Genomic DNA, 17,956 nt, shown 5'->3' on the forward strand with positions numbered 1-17,956 from the left:
AAAGTCATGCGGATAGATAACCGGGCCTTTGAAATAAGATATAGCAATAATCGTAAGTTCGACAAAGTACCGACCAAAGAACTTCAGTATACCTATAGATGCCCAGAGGGACATCTTGTCAAGCTTTGTATATGTTTACAAAGTTAGGTCTAGAGATGGGCTAAAAGCTGGAGGAAAAAGGAGAGAAGAGTCGCATAGGCGCACTTACAAGGTCAGAATCGTACAAGCTGCATGATAGAAGGTAGCAACAGTTACGAGATTGGAAGGATTCCGACCATAAGTCGTGGTATGAGAAAGAGGCCTAAATGGGGGAATGCCCTGGCCTTTGGAATTATTCACAGAACAGTTGCCTAAATGGCAAGGAGAGTACTAAAGTATTCGGAAGACATAAGTCATGAAAATGATAAGTGCATCAGTCAACATTTGATGATGAATGTTCCAAAGGGGGGAATGATGTTACACCCCATGTTTTTGTACGTGAAAGTAAGCCATAGGTAAATTGATAGAAGCTCGGAAATGAGATGTTACATCCCGCATTATCGGACGTTAAATTTTCGTCGTAAGTAAGTCAATGTAAGCTCGGGAATGAGATTATTTTGAGGCCATAAGTATTATGCTATTTCAAACAAGTGATAAGTAAATTCATGAAGGTGAGAGGGTAAGCAAATCGAAGAAAATGAATTTTGTTGAAGTTTGACATTTTGGGATAAAATACGGCCCGAGCTAAAATATCCGGTATTTATGGACTAGTGCCATACAAGGTACTACATTGCCATAATAGTAAGGTGTATAAAGTATGTTAAAAGTGAGTAGTACTTTATGTAATTTGAGATAATTCTTAATTATGTAGAAAATTTGTTAATTATTGGACTAGTGGGGGATTAATAAGTTAATTAACCAAATGTTGAATCTTTGGATAATTAAAGAACCCCAACATGGGCAGCGCCCCTTCCCATGTAATGACTCTTACAAGAGAGTGAAAGGTGGTGCATTTAAGGGTGTTATGTGACACCAAGATTGAAATGTGGGCCCCACACCCATTAAAGCATAAGACCCCTCTAAATTCAAGAGAGGTGCTTATATCAAAAATAGTTAGCTACAGTCTTCAACAATAGTTCAAACACAAATTTCCTTATCATGTTAAGCAACGTGATTGTGCTACAAAACTCATACGCGACTACGTAATGTTATAGCAATGGAATTTTGCGATTCTAAGGGAGTATGGTGCAATCTTTCTCAAGAATATCATACAGATTTTCCCCTACTTCGATCTGCCATTACATGTTGTTGCAATTGACGTGTGTTAGAGGGATTGTCAAGAGAGTCGGCTCGGGTATGTTAAGGCTATCCCTTCTCTCTTTTTGACATGATCAATACGATACAAACAAAACGAGCAAATGCACAATTTCCATAATTGGCTCTATTCATAGAAGTACTAGGGGTGTCTATATTCTTGATTCCCCATGTGAATTATTATTATATCTTTTGTTCATGGGTCTCAGAAAAATACGTATTTGATAAGGTTTATCCGAAAGGCATATTGATTTTTATGACATTCCGAGAAATCTTATTAATATATTTCTTATGCATTTCATGCATTTATACATGTACATTGACCCATGACCGGATGGCATTAAATACGCATATATTATATGTATATGGGATGCGGGAAAAGGTTACGACGTTATATACGCACCACCACCTGATTAGCTGGTATACGTTGAGGATTTGCCCACAGTGGCTAAGATGATATGATGGGATGCCCTCAGAGGCTTGATGATGTTATGAACACATATACCTAAGCATGGTATGATATTTCTATGCATATGCATGACATTGTAAATATTAATGATTCACAGAGTTATTCAGACATACATGTCGTGTCTTTTACTCCATGTTTTTCTCATGTCTATTATTTACTGACTTTCATTCCTTACATACTTGGTACATTATTTGCACTGACATCTCTTTTTTCTGGGGACACTGCGTTTCATGCCCGCAGGTCCTGATAGACAGGTCGAGAGTCCTCCAAGTAGGCTATCAGCTCAGTGGAAGATGTTGGTGCCCTCCATTTGCTCCGGAGTTGCGTGGTTCTGTCCCGACCTTTATGACATTTATGTATCCTTAGAGACTTGTAGTCATGTGTCGTGTACATGAAAGATTATACGGCCTTGTCGGCTTATGTTCGGTGTAATTTTTGTCTTATAGGCCCTATGTCACATGTATAAGTTTTTATATCATATTGGGTCATCTTATATTGAGTATTCCCTTATGTTTATCCTGGTTAATCCATGATGGCTCATTTGGCCCATTTGCCAATGACAGTACGATAAGAATGATGTGTAATGTTGGTACTCGGTTGAGTAAGGTGTCGGGTGCCCGTCGCAGCCTATCCGTTTGGGTCGTGACAAAAGATGAATTATACCGGTGTGAAAGCAAGGTCATGAAAGAGATAGAAGATGTGATGTGAGATTTTAAGGTAAATAAGGTAAAGGTGAACATCGTACGAGATACTCAAATGCAGAAGGTTGCGAATAATCCATACTGCAGATCGAGGGATAGAAGCACTGGGAATTCAGTATCCGGGAATGATAGCGGCGTCGTAAGTGGCATATCTTCCTGCCTATGGTTTCCAGGTACCAAGAGATCTAGTCAAGAGTTAGTAAAGAAGAGTTAGAGACGATGTGATGTCTCGCTTGATGTTCCAGAATAACAAGTAAATCTATGATGTAAGCAAGTTGAAGGAAGATTGCGAGTAGTATAAATATATATGTGTGGGTCGCAAGCTAAAGTATGGTAAAGTGACAAGGTTTTAGGAAGACAGGAGTAAGGAATAAAAAGAGCGAGTGAGAAGGTGACGAGAATGGATAAGCCCTCGGGATTAAGCTAATGAAAACAAGAGAGCTGATGGTTTCTCTAAGTTACAGAAAGCTCAGTATAGCCTGAATGAACTCAAAGGAGTCTAACACTAATATCATTTAGAAGAGATGGAATGCTGCCTTGATAGTAAAATAAGGGTGTAATGGTAATAGGTAAATCATGACGTTTGGGCCTTCGATTGAGTAATAATTTGATTTCATGGATGACACGGGATTAGAATACCCCCACCCATAAGATGAATCACATTGGGATGCTATGAAATACGGTTATGAAAGTAGAGTATCACCCCCAGGTGGATCCGGAAAATCACTTCAAATGTTCTTTGATGCAGCGTGAGCCCTAGTGATTACGTAGGAGGTTTCAAGTTATCAATGGTAGATTGTAGATCAACACTGAGGTGAATCAACAATAGATAGATAAAAGTTACAACAGTATGAGATGAGATCAGGCTGCCATTCGTAAGATAAACAGTAATGAAGAAGCATTAAAAGACTTATCTTTATGCATATAGGATAAGCAATGAGAGTAACTTGGAGTTTGGTCGTAAACCTTAGTAACGATAAATTGAAGTAAGAGTGATGGTATTGTATGACCCAACTAGATGCAGTAGAGTCATACAGATGGATACACGGATCTATGAAATAAGGTATAGCAATATTCGTAAGTTCAACAAAGTACCGAGCGAAGAACATCAGTATACCTATAGATGCCCAGAGAGACATTTTATCAAGCTCTGTATATGTTTACATAGTGAGGCCTAGAGATTGGCTAAAAGCTAGAGGAAAAAGAAGAAAAGAGTCACATAGGCGCACATACAAGGTTGGAATATATGCCACTGATGATGACGCTATCATTCCTCGATACAAAATCTCAATGCTTCTAGCCTTCTATCCGAAGTATGGACTATTCACAACCTTTTGCATTTGAGTATCTTGTACGTTGTTCACCTTTACCTTACTTACCTTAAAATATCACATCACATCTTCTATCTCTTTCATGACTTCCTTTCCATATAGGTATAATTCACATCCACAACTTGAAGCTCTATTATAATACTTGCACCTCTGGTGCATACACAATCCGTTGAGAGCTTCATGCTGACTTCTTATGAGGCTGGTACTCTTCTGACTGGCTTTATCGTATAGTCGTTATAGAATATGGCTATTGTACTATCTCTCTTGTACCTCTGATATTAAGAGTGATTCTGCAATGTCTTCTGTCATGCAGCCTGTACGACTTTTTCCTTATATGTGCGCCTATGCGACTCTTCTCTCCTTCTTCCTCCAGTTTTTAGCCAATCTCTAGGCCTCACTTTGTAAACATATACAGAATTATGACAAGTTGTCCCTTTGGGCATGTATAGGTATACTGAATGTCTTCGCTCGGTACTTTGTCGAACTTACGAATATTGTTATATCTTATTTCATTAGCCCGATTATCTATCTGCATGACTTTAGTGCCATAACTCTTACTTTGTTTTATCGTTACTGGGGTTTGCTACCAAACTCCAGGTTACCCTCTCGCTTCTTATCATAGATGTATAAATCCAAGTCCTTCAATGCTTCCTTATTACTGTTCATCTAAAGGATGGCATCCTTATCTCCTCCCATACAATGGAACTTTATTCATCTATTGTAGATTCACCTCAATGTTGATCTATAATCTACCATTGATAACTTAAAACTTCTTACGTAATATATTGCCACTAGGGCTTACGTCTCATCGGGGAACATCTGAAATGATTAGATTGATCCACCTAGGGGCGATACTATACTTCTGTTTCAATGTGATTCACCTTATGGGGGTATTCTAATCTCGTGTCGTCCGCAAAATCTTTTCTCTTTTTCTCTTTTTTTTTTCAAATCATTATTCAATCGAAGGCCCAAACGTCATCCTTTATCTGTCACAATTACACCTTCATTTTGTTACCAGGTCAGCATTCCATTTTTTCTAAATGCTACTAGTCTTAGATTCCTTTGAGCTCATTCAGGCTATACTGATCTTTATATAATTTAGAGAACCCATCAGCTCTCTCTGAGGGCTTATCCATTCTTGTCACCTTCTCACTCTCCCTTTATTATCCTTACTCATGTCTTCCTTAAACCTTGTCGCCCTACCATACTTTAGCTTGCGACCCATACATATCCATTTATACTACTCGTAGCCTTCCTTCAACTTCCTTGCACCATAGATATCTTTGTGTTATTATGGAACATCAAGTGAGACATCACATCGTCTCTAACTCTTCTTTATTCTCTTAAATAAACCCCTCAGTACCTAGAAACCATAGGATGGAAAAATATTCCATTGACGACGCCACTATCATTCATGGATACTAAATCCCAGCGCTTCTAGCCTTTTATCCGAAGAATTGACCATTCATATCCTTCTGCACTTGAGTATCTCGTACGTTGTTTACCTTTACCTTAATTACCTTAAAATCTCGCATCGCATCTTCTATCTCTTTCATAACTTCCCTTCCACATAGGTATGATTTACATTCACTACTTGAAGCTCTATTGTAATACTTGCACCTCTGGTGCATACACAATCTGGTGAGAGCTTTATATTGACTTCTTATAAGGCTGGTACTTTTCTAACTAGCTTTATCGTAGAGTTTTTATAGAATATAGCTATTATACTATCTCTCTTGTACCTCTGATCAATATTTATGTAGGCTTAAGCTATCTTCTAATCTGTGGCTCATGGTATTACCTTGTCCTTTCATGGATGCTATGGACTACCCATGATACAATCTCTTAACAATTCAATCCTTTGTCTATGACCTGGTCTCAATTCCTTCCTTTAACTTATACCAGAGTCTTCTACGGTTGTTTAATTGTAAACATATATGCTGCATGGATAATACTCTGAAATCTTAGGTGCATTCATAATGTAATTATCTTTGGATCATTGATCGAATAAATCCTTTCGTTCCTTCTCAACTTTCTTTAAATGCAAGCAATTGCTTTTCCTGGTTGTTATGCCACTTGTTACATGAATACTTGGCTTATCTTAGTGCCCACACATATTGGCCACGATAGGTGCCACTTTCTTATGGGGTGCATACAATGTTGTTGTGAGACTGTTGTTACATGACTATTTCTTCGTCAAGTTACTATGCTTAGGTTGAAGCCTTCTTCCTTATTTCCTCAGCTAGTCTTTCATTGTAGTACTTAGGGAGGATCCTCTGATTCTTGTAAAGCTACGAGCTTATTACATCGCGTACTCGATGAATTTTTGATGTTCGTACTCACCTATAATTATCCTCAGTTACTTACCTCCACACTCATGTGCTCGTACAGTTGCTTCTGAACTGAAGTTATGACTGTATTCCCAGTGGGGCTTTCTTTTATTTCCATAACACTCATACAATATATTTAACTACCTCAACTCCTATCTGAATATTTCTCAAGTATTTCAATGTCAAACGGCGAGGCTGAATTCACTATACTGGGTTTTGCTATGTTTATCTTGCACAATCTATTGATTCATCTGTAACCTCCTGTCTAGCCATAACTAGGCTCTTCCTGAATCAACTACTAACTACTAGTTGACCCATTCTCATATCAATATTCCACATAATCTTTCTTGGGTTATTTCCTTTGTCTTAACTTACGTCTCGCACTGGCTCCTTATCTATCAATAACATCTCTCGCAGGAACTCTTACTTCCTCTCCTTGACGTCGTGTTTGCATAATGTTCTGGAATAGTAGTATATCTATAGGCATTGAATAAGTGCAATCTCATCCCTTTTTTCATTTTTTTAATCGCATTCTTCCCTTACCATTTTATAATTACTAGAACTACTTAATTTTGATTTAATACCACATCACTCAATATTCCCCACCTTTAGTGGAGTACTAAAAGTTGGAGCTACGATGACCTACCTATAGATGTTTTACCTCTTCATCTTTGGCGTCCTTTCACATCATCGATGACCCTTACTCGCCTTGCGGTAATCCTTCTGTACCAAGGATAACACAATTCCTTACTCGCGAGGGTGACACTTAGTATAACTGGCACATACAGTCTCTTAAGCTTAAGTTTGCTCATATTGCTTGTTTTAGGAAAGAGTCTTCGTGAATGACCATTATCTGAATTTCTCATGAATCTTCTTCTGTTTTCCATTCTATTATCGCCAGAACGAAATATGAAATTCTCATGATGTCGACCATTATCAATTCATTCAGTCCCTAATTCATGCTTAGTTTATCTTGTTCACCAATCCATACCGATTTCTATTACTCAGGGGAGTTTATCTTGTTCACCAATCCATACTGATTTCTATTACTCTAGGGTCTAACTTTTCCTTCTGGTAATCACGTTAGAGTCACAAACTTATTTCTCGAAATAAGGAAGTGACTTTATGGCCTATACTCTTTTGTTGTCTTAAGGCATGTCACCTCTCATCTTTTCCTTCATTTGATTATAGTCTCTATAATACTGTCATCTTTTTGATCTACCGTTGTCATCCATGTATCGCATCTTACTCATTTCATTAACTCTCTTCTTATTTCCCATTAACATTTATGTCTATCACTTTATTATGAAAACTTGAACAAGACATTCTTTTGCTTTTAGCTCCCCTTGCTCCATCTATTGGCTCTTCGGGTTGCCAAACACTCTTTCTCCACTATGGATGGGAGCTACACTAAGGTAATATTTATCCCTTCAAGGCTTCCAGTGCCTATCTTTGTTGTATTCACATCTAGCTGTACTATTTTAGAGTGCACCCTCTAGGTGTCTCACAAGGAGATCTATTAGCACATTTACAATATCCTTCGGAAATGTAAGCTAACGCTAACAATCCATCCACCATTTTGGGTTACCCTAACCCCCCAGCTAGATCCTAATATCCTGCCTTCTCTTATACTACTTATGTTAGCCACCATATGGCATAAATGAGATGGGTGTGTCCAATTGTACATACCTCTGTTATTGTTGAAGGTAACTTAAAAGGCTTATATTCCTCTGCGATAATTTTCATTAGCTGGGTAGCTCGTACCCTTTTTCATCTTGCTTCTTTTACTTGCTGAAATTTGTATAAGAGTGGATAGACATTTTTGCCTTAGGGATCCTTATCAAGAAGTTTTACACATCTTAGTACACACATGATCTGCTAAAGACCTCATATTTACTCATCATAAGCATCATGAAAAATCGAGTTCCTCTGACTCAACTCTTCCACAACTATATCTCTTACCAACCATCTTTCTGGATGTAGGCATCATCCTATTATGAATAAGATAGAGTTTAGGAAATTGAGTTCTTATCTTATTCATAATACGACGATGCCTACATCCAGAAAGACGGTTGGTAAGAGGTATAGCTATGGAAGAATTGAGTCAGAGGAGCTCGATTTTTGCATCATTCTTATGTTGGATTGAGGTATTCAGTAGATCGTGTGTGTACTAAGATATGAAAGCCTCTTGATAAAGATCCTTAAGTAAAGAATATCTATCCTCCCCTATAGTGAAAGGCGATGAGAGATTCAGAAGATAGATACAAGCTTCAACAAGTAAAAGAAGCAAGATGAAAAAGGGTACGAGGTACCCAGCTCATGAAGATTATCATTATTTACCATTCAGGAAGGGAGATATAAGCATTTTGAGTTACCTTCAATTGTAACAGAGGTATGTACCCCATTTGCCAATGAAAGTACGATAAGAATGATATGCTATGTTGGTACTCGGTTGAGTAAGGTACCGGGTACCCGTCGCGGCCCCATCGGTTTGGGTCGTGACAATTCCGAATGAGCCTTATGTCGAAAGATAGATGTTCAAAGTATGGTTTGCGTATTAAAATGTTATGGCTTTGAGTCGTGTTTCAAATGAGAACTAGTATACCAATTGGGTGAGAAAAACTTGATATGCCTAAGACTCATAATTGCTTATATGTGTACCTAAAGTCTTGATTGGAAGTGCCATGTTATTGCTAATATTTAATGATGCTTGAAAATGAACTAAGAGAATTGAAGAAATAGAGTGTGGCCAACGTGCTAATAATTTAAGTTATAGTTGTGGCTAGTAGTGCAAATTATTTGAGAGAATGCGATAAAGAATATGAAATAAGTCTCGACTCGATTGTTTAAAAACGATTTCGAAAATAGGACTGCCTAAAGGCTTTTGTACTCAATTCATGCCCATAAGTGGCTGCTTTAACTAATGCTTTGCTTTATAAATATATCAAGTATGATTTGAGTTCTTACATACTGAGATGTTGAAATTGTATATTGTCATTTTTGGGAAGGAGTATTGCAAGAATAAATGGTGTATTGATTACTTACGATTTTTATGTGTGCTTGTGTTACTGGTCGGTATGCCCCATTATTTGGGAATGAACCTTGTGTGTTTAAAGTTTCCATTACTAATAAATTCGAGGTATATGATTGCTGAAATATTCTATATGTTGATATTTGATGGTGACCTTTGAAATTGAAAGAGGTGAAATGGTGGAATATGAAATACGACCACCGTGCCAGGAATAAAGAATCTTGTGAATGGCCAAATGACCCACGGAAATATTGTTGTTGTGAGTGACTGAAAATACTAATAAGAAATTATACAATGTGAAAGATGTTGAGGTGAGTAAAATTACAGTTATGTTACCTTTGTGTGCAAATCAAATAATTTTTTTTTTTTTTGGACAGCATCATTAGCAAAACCGAGGAAGGGTGGGTTATAAGACACACACCTGAAACTACACGTGCCGGTGTAGGGGTGGATTGTGATTATTCCACTTATTTGGGATGAAATTAAAATATTGGAGAAATTATGATATTATTCCCCTTAATTGGGATGAGACTGGTAACAATTATGGATTGAAAAAGTCAACCCACACGGCATATGTGGGAAGGTGGCCTAGCTGATCAGGTGGAGATCGGACGCCATGTAACGCACATGATGGTAATACTCTTGGTAACAACTTTCTTTCGCATCACTTGTCAAACCACATTATTCATGGGGAGATGGCCTAGCCAATCAGGCAGGATCGGACTCCGTGCTAACGAAGACGGTGGTATATCGGTGCTAATGATCTCCCAACCAAAAATTGTATATGAATTTTGTATTTTGAAAATTATTATATTTTAACTGGATATTTGGATATTGTTAATTGTGACTTGCCGTTTCTATGTGTTGTCCTTTCTTATAAGGTCATTCTATTTTGAAAGAGGACTTTTAGCTTTACATACTAGTGCTATTCGACAGTACTAACGTCCCTTTTGTCGGGGGCGCTGCATCTTTAATGGATGCAGGTGGTTCTACAGCAAGCGACATTTATGGACTAGTGCCATACAAGGTACTACATGGCCATTATAGTAAGGTATATAAAGTGTGTTAAAAGTGAGTAGTACTTTATGTAATTTGAGATAATTCTTAATTATATGGAAAATTGGTTAATTATTGAATTAGTGGGGAATTAATAAGTTAATTAAGCAAAGGGTGAATCTTTGGATAATTAAAGAACCCCAACGTGGGCAACACCCCTTCCCATGTAATGACTGTTACAAAAGAGTGAAAGGTGGCACATTTAAGGGTGTTATGTGATACCAAGCTTGAAATGAGGGCCCCACACCCATTAAAGCATAAGACCCCTCTAAATTCAAGAGAGGTGTTTATATAAAAAATGGTTAGCTACGGTCTTCAACAATAGTTCAAACACAAATTTCCTTATCATGTTAAGCAACGTGATTGGGCTACAAAAATCATACGAGACTAAGCAACGAGATTTTGCGATTCAAAGGGAGTACGGTACAATCTTTCTCAAGAATATTATACGGATTTCCCCCGACTTCGATCTGTCATTACATGTTGTTGCAATTGACGTGTGTTAGATGGATTGTCAAGAGAGTCGGCTCAGGTATGTTAAGGCTATTCCTTCTCTCTTTTTGGCATGATCAATACGATACAAACGAAATGAGCAAATGCACAATTTCCATAACTGACTCTATTCATAGAAGTACTAGGGGTGTCTATATTCTTGATTCCCCATGTGAATTATTATTATATCTTCTGTTCATGGGTCTCAAAAAAATACGTATTTGATAAAGTTTATCCAAAAGGCATATTGATTTTTATGACATTCCGAGAAATCTTATTAATGTATTTCTTATGCATTTCATGCATTTATACATGTACATTGACCCATGAACGGATGGCGTTAAATATGCGTATATTATATGTATATGGGATACGGGAAAAGGTTACGGCGTTATATACGCACCACCACCTGATTAGCTGGTATACGTTGATGATTTGCCCACAGTGGCCAAGATGGTATGATGGGATGCCCTCAGAGGCTTGATGATGTTATGAACACATATACCTAAGCATGGTATGATATTTCTACGCATATGCATGACATTGTAAATATTAATGATTCACAGAGTTATTCAAACATACATGTCGAGTCTTTTACTCTATATTTTTCTCAGGTCTATTGTTTACTAACTTTCATTCCTTACATACTCGGTACATTATTTGTACTGACATCCCTTTTGCCTGGGAACGTTGCGTTTCATGCCCGCAGGTCCCGATAGACAGGTCGAGAGTCCTCCAAGTAGGATATCAGCTCAGCGGAAGATGTTGGTGTGCTCCATTTGCTCCGGAGTTGCTATTGGTTAGTATGATTAGGACATGTGTTGATTGGTATGGTGGGGCTCTATCCCGACCTTTATAAGATTTATGTATCCTTAGAGGCTTGTAGACTTGTGTCATGTACATGAAAGATTGTACGACCTTGTCAGCTTATGCTAAGTGTAATTTTTGTCTTATAGGCCCTATGTCACATGTATAAGTTTTTATATCAGATTGGGTCGTCTTATATTCAGTATTCCCTTATGTTAATTCTGGTTAACCCATGACGGTCCGTTTGGCCCATTTTTCAATGACAGTACGATAAGATTAATATGTAACGTTGATACTCGATTGAGTAAGATACCGGGTGCCCGTCGCAGTCCATAGATTTGGGTCGTGACAAAACGTATAGTTGGATAAGTATTACATCTCCAAACGTGGCAGCCCTTAAAAGCCAATTGATGACTCTTATACTCACTTTATAAGGTATCACATTTAAGGCTAAGTTATCACCTTAGTGGGGTCACACCCACTAAGGTATAAGACCTCTAAATTCACAAATAGAGGTGGATTAAATTAAGAGAGGTGGCTAAGAATTCAGCAAGTAACGATCTCAATCAAAAAATATTCATACGAAATTATACTGCGTAATAGCAACAGAATTTTTCAATTCTAAGGGAGTACGGTGCAATTGTTCTCAAGAATATCATACGGATTTCCCCTACTTCGATCCGTCATTACGTGTTGTCTCAATTGACATGTGTTAGAGGAATTGTCAAGAGAATCGACTCAAGTATGTTAAGGCTATCCCTTCTTTCTTTTGGTATGATCTATACGACACGAACGAAATGAGAAAATGCACAACTTCCATAAATGAGTCTATTCATAGAAATATTAGGGGTGTCTATATTCTTGATTCCCAACATGAATTATTATTATATCTTCTGTTCATGGGTCTCAGAAAAATACGTATTTGATAAATTTATCCGACAGGCATATTAGTTTTATGACATTCCGAGAAAATCTTATTAACGTATTTCTTATGCATTTCATGCATTTATACATGTACATTGACCCATGAACAGATGGTGTTATATACGCATATATATATGGGATATGTAAAAGCGTTATGGCGTTATATACGCACCACCACCTGATCAGCCGGTATACGTTGATGATTTTCCCACAGTGGCCAAAATGATATGATGGGATGCCCTCAGAGGTTTGATGATGTCATGAACGCATATACCTATGCATGATATGACATTTATATGCATATGCATGACATTATAAAAATGAAATGATTCACAGAGCTATGTAGACGTACATGTCGACTCTTTTACTCCATGTTTCTCTCATGTCTATTATTTACTAATTTCCATTCCTTACATACTCGGTACATTATTTGTACTGACGTCCCTTTCTCTTGGGGATTCTGCGTTTCATGCCCGCAGGTCCTGATAGACAGGTCGAGAGTTCTCCAAGTAGGCTATCAGCTCAGCAGAAGATGTTGGTGCGCTCTATTTGCTCCGCAGTTACTTATTTGGTCAGTATAATTAGGATATGTATTGATTGGTATGGCGGGGCTCAGTCCCTACCTTTAAGATATTTATGTACTCTTAGAGGCTTTTAGACAGATGTCAGGTATATGAAAGATTGTATGGCCTTGTCGGCCTATATTTTGAGTTTACAAATGATCATGTTGGCCTTATAGGCCCGTATGTCACATGTGTAAGTTTTTATATCAGGGTGGGTCGTCCTATATGGAGTACTCCCCTATGTTCATTCTGGTTAGCCCATGATGGCCCGTTTGGCCCATTTGCCAATGAAAGTGCGATAATAATGATATGCTATGTTGGTACTCGGTTGAGTAAGGTACGGGGTGCCCGCCGCGGCCCCATCGGTTTGGGTCGTGACGGGAATGAACAAGTTTATAGGGAATAAATTGGAATATAGAAGTTAGGAATCTTGAGCCAATCATACTTGATCTTCTGGAAACAATATGGTACTCGATTCTAAGAGAGAAAGTTTAGCCAACATACCTCAATTGAGGTTCCTTACACTCTAAAATGTTCCGTAAATCTTAGCAACTTCAATGTATTTTGAAAATATGACAAATTCAATCAAAATTAGGAAGATGATCACGGTTCTAGCTCATTTGAATATTTTATCAAACACTAGGTGTGCATTAAGGTTTTAAGGACCTTTTGTGGAAGATTCCATCATTTCCCAACCCATTCTTTATCATTTTTAGCTCACAACCTTCCCACATACTTCAAGAATACATGCATGAAAGGTAAGCACCCCCATCCCCATAAACTACCTTACTAATTGCCCATTCTAATTACCTTTCGAAATTAAGAGTTTGGTGATAGAACCTTACCTCTTAGGATGAAGACCTAGGGTGCTTCTCTTGATAATCTTCAAGGGTTTATGCAAGAATTGAAGATTAACTTGATGAAGATCACTTTCTCCCTCTAGGACTCTCTCTCTCACTCTAAGGTATCATATTTTGCTAACAATGGTCCATGGGATGTGTTTTAACGGAATTGGGTCGGGTTTAAAAACCCCAAAAATAAAGCTCCGGAATAGGTTCTGCGGTTACTATGCGGCTCGCAGACCTGTTCTGCGGTCGCATAATGCACCGCTGAACGCTTCTGCAATCGCATAGTGCACCACAGAACCTCCCTCTGAAACAAATCACAAGGCTGGATATGTGACAATAGTGCGGCCCGCGAAACGGTTATGTGGTCGCATAATGGCCGCGAAATTGACATCAAGATGACCCAGAAACCTGCCCCATCCTGCGACCAGTTTGCGGTCCGCAGAGTGGTTCTGCGGCCGTAGAATGGGCCGTAGAAATGCCTACTTCTGCCAAACATTTTCTTCAACTCCCCAGCGCACTGTTCAATCCAAAAAGTTCAGCGTCACAGAACCCCGATTTTTAGGAAATTTTTCACGGGGCCTTACAACTTTTTCTTCCCAAATTTATTGCTAAGCATCTCTAATTACCTTTCGAAATTAAGAGTTTGGTGATAGAACATTACCTCTTAGGATGAAGACCTAGGGTGCTTCTCTTGATAATCTTCAAGGGTTTATGCAAGAATTGAAGAGTAACTTGATGTAGATCATTTTCTCCCTCTAGGACTCTCTCTCTCACTCTAAGGTATCAAATTTTGCTAAATAATGGTCCATGTGATGTGTTTTAACGGAATTGGTTTTGCGGTCGCACGCAAAATTGGGGTGCCAGAACTGGATAGAAACTAACCTGGTTTGTGGTCACTACGCGGCTCGCAGACCTGTTCTGCGGTCGCATAATGCACCGCAGAACGGTTCTGTGGTTGCATAGTGCACCGCAGAACCTCCCTCCAAAAATAATCACAAGACTGGATATGCGACAATAGTGCGGCCCGCGAAATGGTTATGCGGTCGCATAATGGACGCGAAATTGACATCAAGATGACCCAGAAAGCTGCCCCATCCTGCGACCAGTTTGCGGTCCGCAGAGTGGTTCTGCGGCCGCAGAATGGGCCGCAAAAATGCCTACTTCTGCCAAACATTTTCTTCAACTCCCCAGCGCACTGTTCAATCCAAAAAGTCCAGCGTCACAGAACCCCGGTTTTTAGGAAATTTTTCACGGGGCCTTACAACTTTTTCTTCCCAAATTTATTGCTAAGCATCTCTAATTACCTTTCGAAATTAAGAGTTTGGTGATAGAACATTACCTCTTAGGATGAAGACCTAGGGTGCTTCTCTTGATAATCTTCAAGGGTTTATGCAAGAATTGAAGAGTAACTTGATGAAGATCATTTTCTCCCTCTAGGACTCTCTCTCTCACTCTAAGGTATCAAATTTTGCTAAATAATGGTCCATGTGATGTGTTTTAACGGAATTGGTTTTGCGGTCGCACGCAAAATTGGGGTGCCAGAACTGGATAGAAACTAACCTGGTTTGTGGTCACTACGCGGCTCGCAGACCTGTTCTGCGGTCGCATAATGCACCGCAGAATGGTTCTGTGGTCGCATAGTGCACCGCAGAACCTCCGTCCAAAAATAATCACCAGACTGGATATGCGACAATAGTGCCGCCTGCGAAATGGTTATGCGGTCGCATAATGGACGCGAAATTGACATCAAGATGACCCAGAAAGCTGTCCCACCCTGTTACCAGTCTGCGGTCCGCATAGTGGTTCTGTGGCAGCAGAATGGGCCGCAGAAATGCCTACTTCTGCCAAACATTTTCTTCAACTCCCTAGTGCACAGTTCAATCCAAAAGGTCTGGCATCACATAACCTCGATTTTTAGGAAATGTTTCACGGGGCCTTACAACGTTTTCTTCTCAAATTTATTGCTAAGCATCTCAATTATTTTTCATGAGTTTTTAACATCAAATCTTTGAATTTCATGGTAGAAATTAAGGGGTTTTGGGTAAAATTTAGGGATTTTGTAAAATTGAAGTTTAGACCTCAAATTGAGGTCGGATTTCGAAACAAATCACATATCTGGGTTTGGGGGTGAATGGGTAATCGAGTTTTGGCCCGAATCTTATATTTCGACCAAGCGAGTCTGGAGTTGACTTTTGTTGACTTTTTTAAAAATGATAAAAAATGAGTCTGCAAAAGAAATAAATTAAGAGATAAGATTTGTGAAGCATGATAGCAAAATTTACTACATGCAAGCCTGTAGATTCAATTTCAAGAGAAAAAAAAACATTCATAGGACAACTTAGAGAGCATAGAGCTGGAAAGCGAGCTCAATGGATCGCATGATCAACTTTGCAAAACTACTGCGGTCCATGATGTAAGTTCTTTGTCGCGGATCCTCAGGTAACTTTTCATGTTCAAGTTACTCTATCAGTGGTTGCCTCCAATTTTATTTGTCAATCACCCAAATGGACGTATGATGGCTTTCGTTGACTCAAAGATCAAGAAGTCTAGGAATGACCCATCGATGACACACATGTACCTTTGTTGACTCATTCTCTCCAAGTGCCATCGTCATGTCCAAGTTAGCCAAAGCATCATCCATGCGATTTTCTTCTCTTGGGATGTGGTTTAAGAACACTTGGTCGAAATGTTTAAGTAAATAAGAAGCATATTGATTGTATGGCAAAAACATCTTCCTTCTTTACCTCGTAACTCCCTAAAAGTTGGCTGATGATCAACTTAGAGTCGTCGTAGATCTCCAACTGTAGAATTTTCATGTCTAATGCCATTTCGAGACCGACGATCAAAGCTTGATACTCTGCGGCATTGTTGGAGCATGTTTTACCTAACGCAAAGGAGAATGGCAAGACATGTCTTTCTAAAGAGATCAACACAACACCTGCCTCCGCACCATTACGACGTGAAAATCCATCAAAAAACATTGTCCATGGTGGCAATTCTTCAATGAAGAACATGTCTTCATCTGGAAAATCATCAGAAAGCTCCCATTCCGCCGGAAGAGGGTGATCAGCTAGAAAATTGGTGAGTGTTTGTCCTTTTACATCCTTTTGAGGTATGTATGTGATCTCATACTGGTTAAACAATATGGACCATCTTGCTAGGTGTCCTGAAAGAATAGGTCGAGTCATTACAAATTTCACGGGATCTACTCGAGAGATGAGTTTGATGGTGTATGCTTCAAAATAATGACTTAGCTTCTTTATCGCATCAAGCAACACTAAGCATATTTTCTCAACATGTGCGTACTTCAACTCAGCTCCTATCAAAGTTCGATTGAGATAGTACAAGGCTTGTTCCTTTCCTTCCTCATTCTCCTGAGCAAGTAGTACCCCAAGTGAACGTTCTTATGTCGCGATGTAGAGTATAAAATGCTTCCCTAGCATTGGCACCCCTAACACAAGTAGATTCAGCAAGTACCTTTTGATGATTTCAAAAGCATTTTTACATGACTGATTCTAGTGAAAAGGGACATCCTTTCTCAATAGATGACTGAAGGGTTGATATCGTCCGACCAGATTAGAGATGAATCTCCGGATGAATGCTAAGTTTCCTTAGAGACTGCGAAGCTCCCTCAAGTTCTTTGGCTTGGGCTTTAACTGAATGGCGTCAATCTTTGCGGGATCAACTTCAATTCCACGATGACACACAATCAAGCCAAGAAACTTTCTTGAGTAACTCCAAAGGCACATTTGAGTGGATTCATCTTTAGTTCGAGTTTTCTTAACCTTTCAAAAATAATTCGAAGGTCTTCAAGGTGGTAACGCCTACTCTTCGTATTCACCACCAAGTCATCGACCTAGAATTCAACCCTCTTATGAAGCTTGTCGTCAAAGATGTTTTCCATTACGCATTGGTAGGTTGCACCAACATTCTTCAAACCGAAGGGCATCACTTTGTAGCAGTATATCCCATTTGGAGTTCGGAAAGCAGTACACTCTTCATCTTTTAGAGACATTCTGATTTGATTGTATCCAGAGGACCCATCCATGAATGTCATAGCTTCATCCCCTGTTGTAGCATCAACCATGAGTTCAATAATTGGTAGCGGAAA

At 38.9% G+C, this 17,956-nt stretch overlaps 1 protein-coding gene across 1 annotated transcript; it reads right to left on the reverse strand.

Moving 5' to 3' along the window:
- Nucleotides 1–16,535: 16,535 nt before the first annotated feature.
- Nucleotides 16,536–17,033, reverse strand: LOC142171783 (uncharacterized). The gene has a single exon (XM_075235487.1). The coding sequence runs from the start codon at nucleotides 17,031–17,033 to the stop codon at nucleotides 16,536–16,538; it is 498 nt and encodes a 165-aa protein (XP_075091588.1).
- Between the last annotated feature and the right edge of the window lie 923 nt (nucleotides 17,034–17,956).

Source organism: Nicotiana tabacum, chromosome 17 (assembly GCF_000715075.1).
Source record: "Nicotiana tabacum cultivar K326 chromosome 17, ASM71507v2, whole genome shotgun sequence".
Classification (NCBI taxonomy): Eukaryota; Viridiplantae; Streptophyta; class Magnoliopsida; order Solanales; family Solanaceae; genus Nicotiana; species Nicotiana tabacum.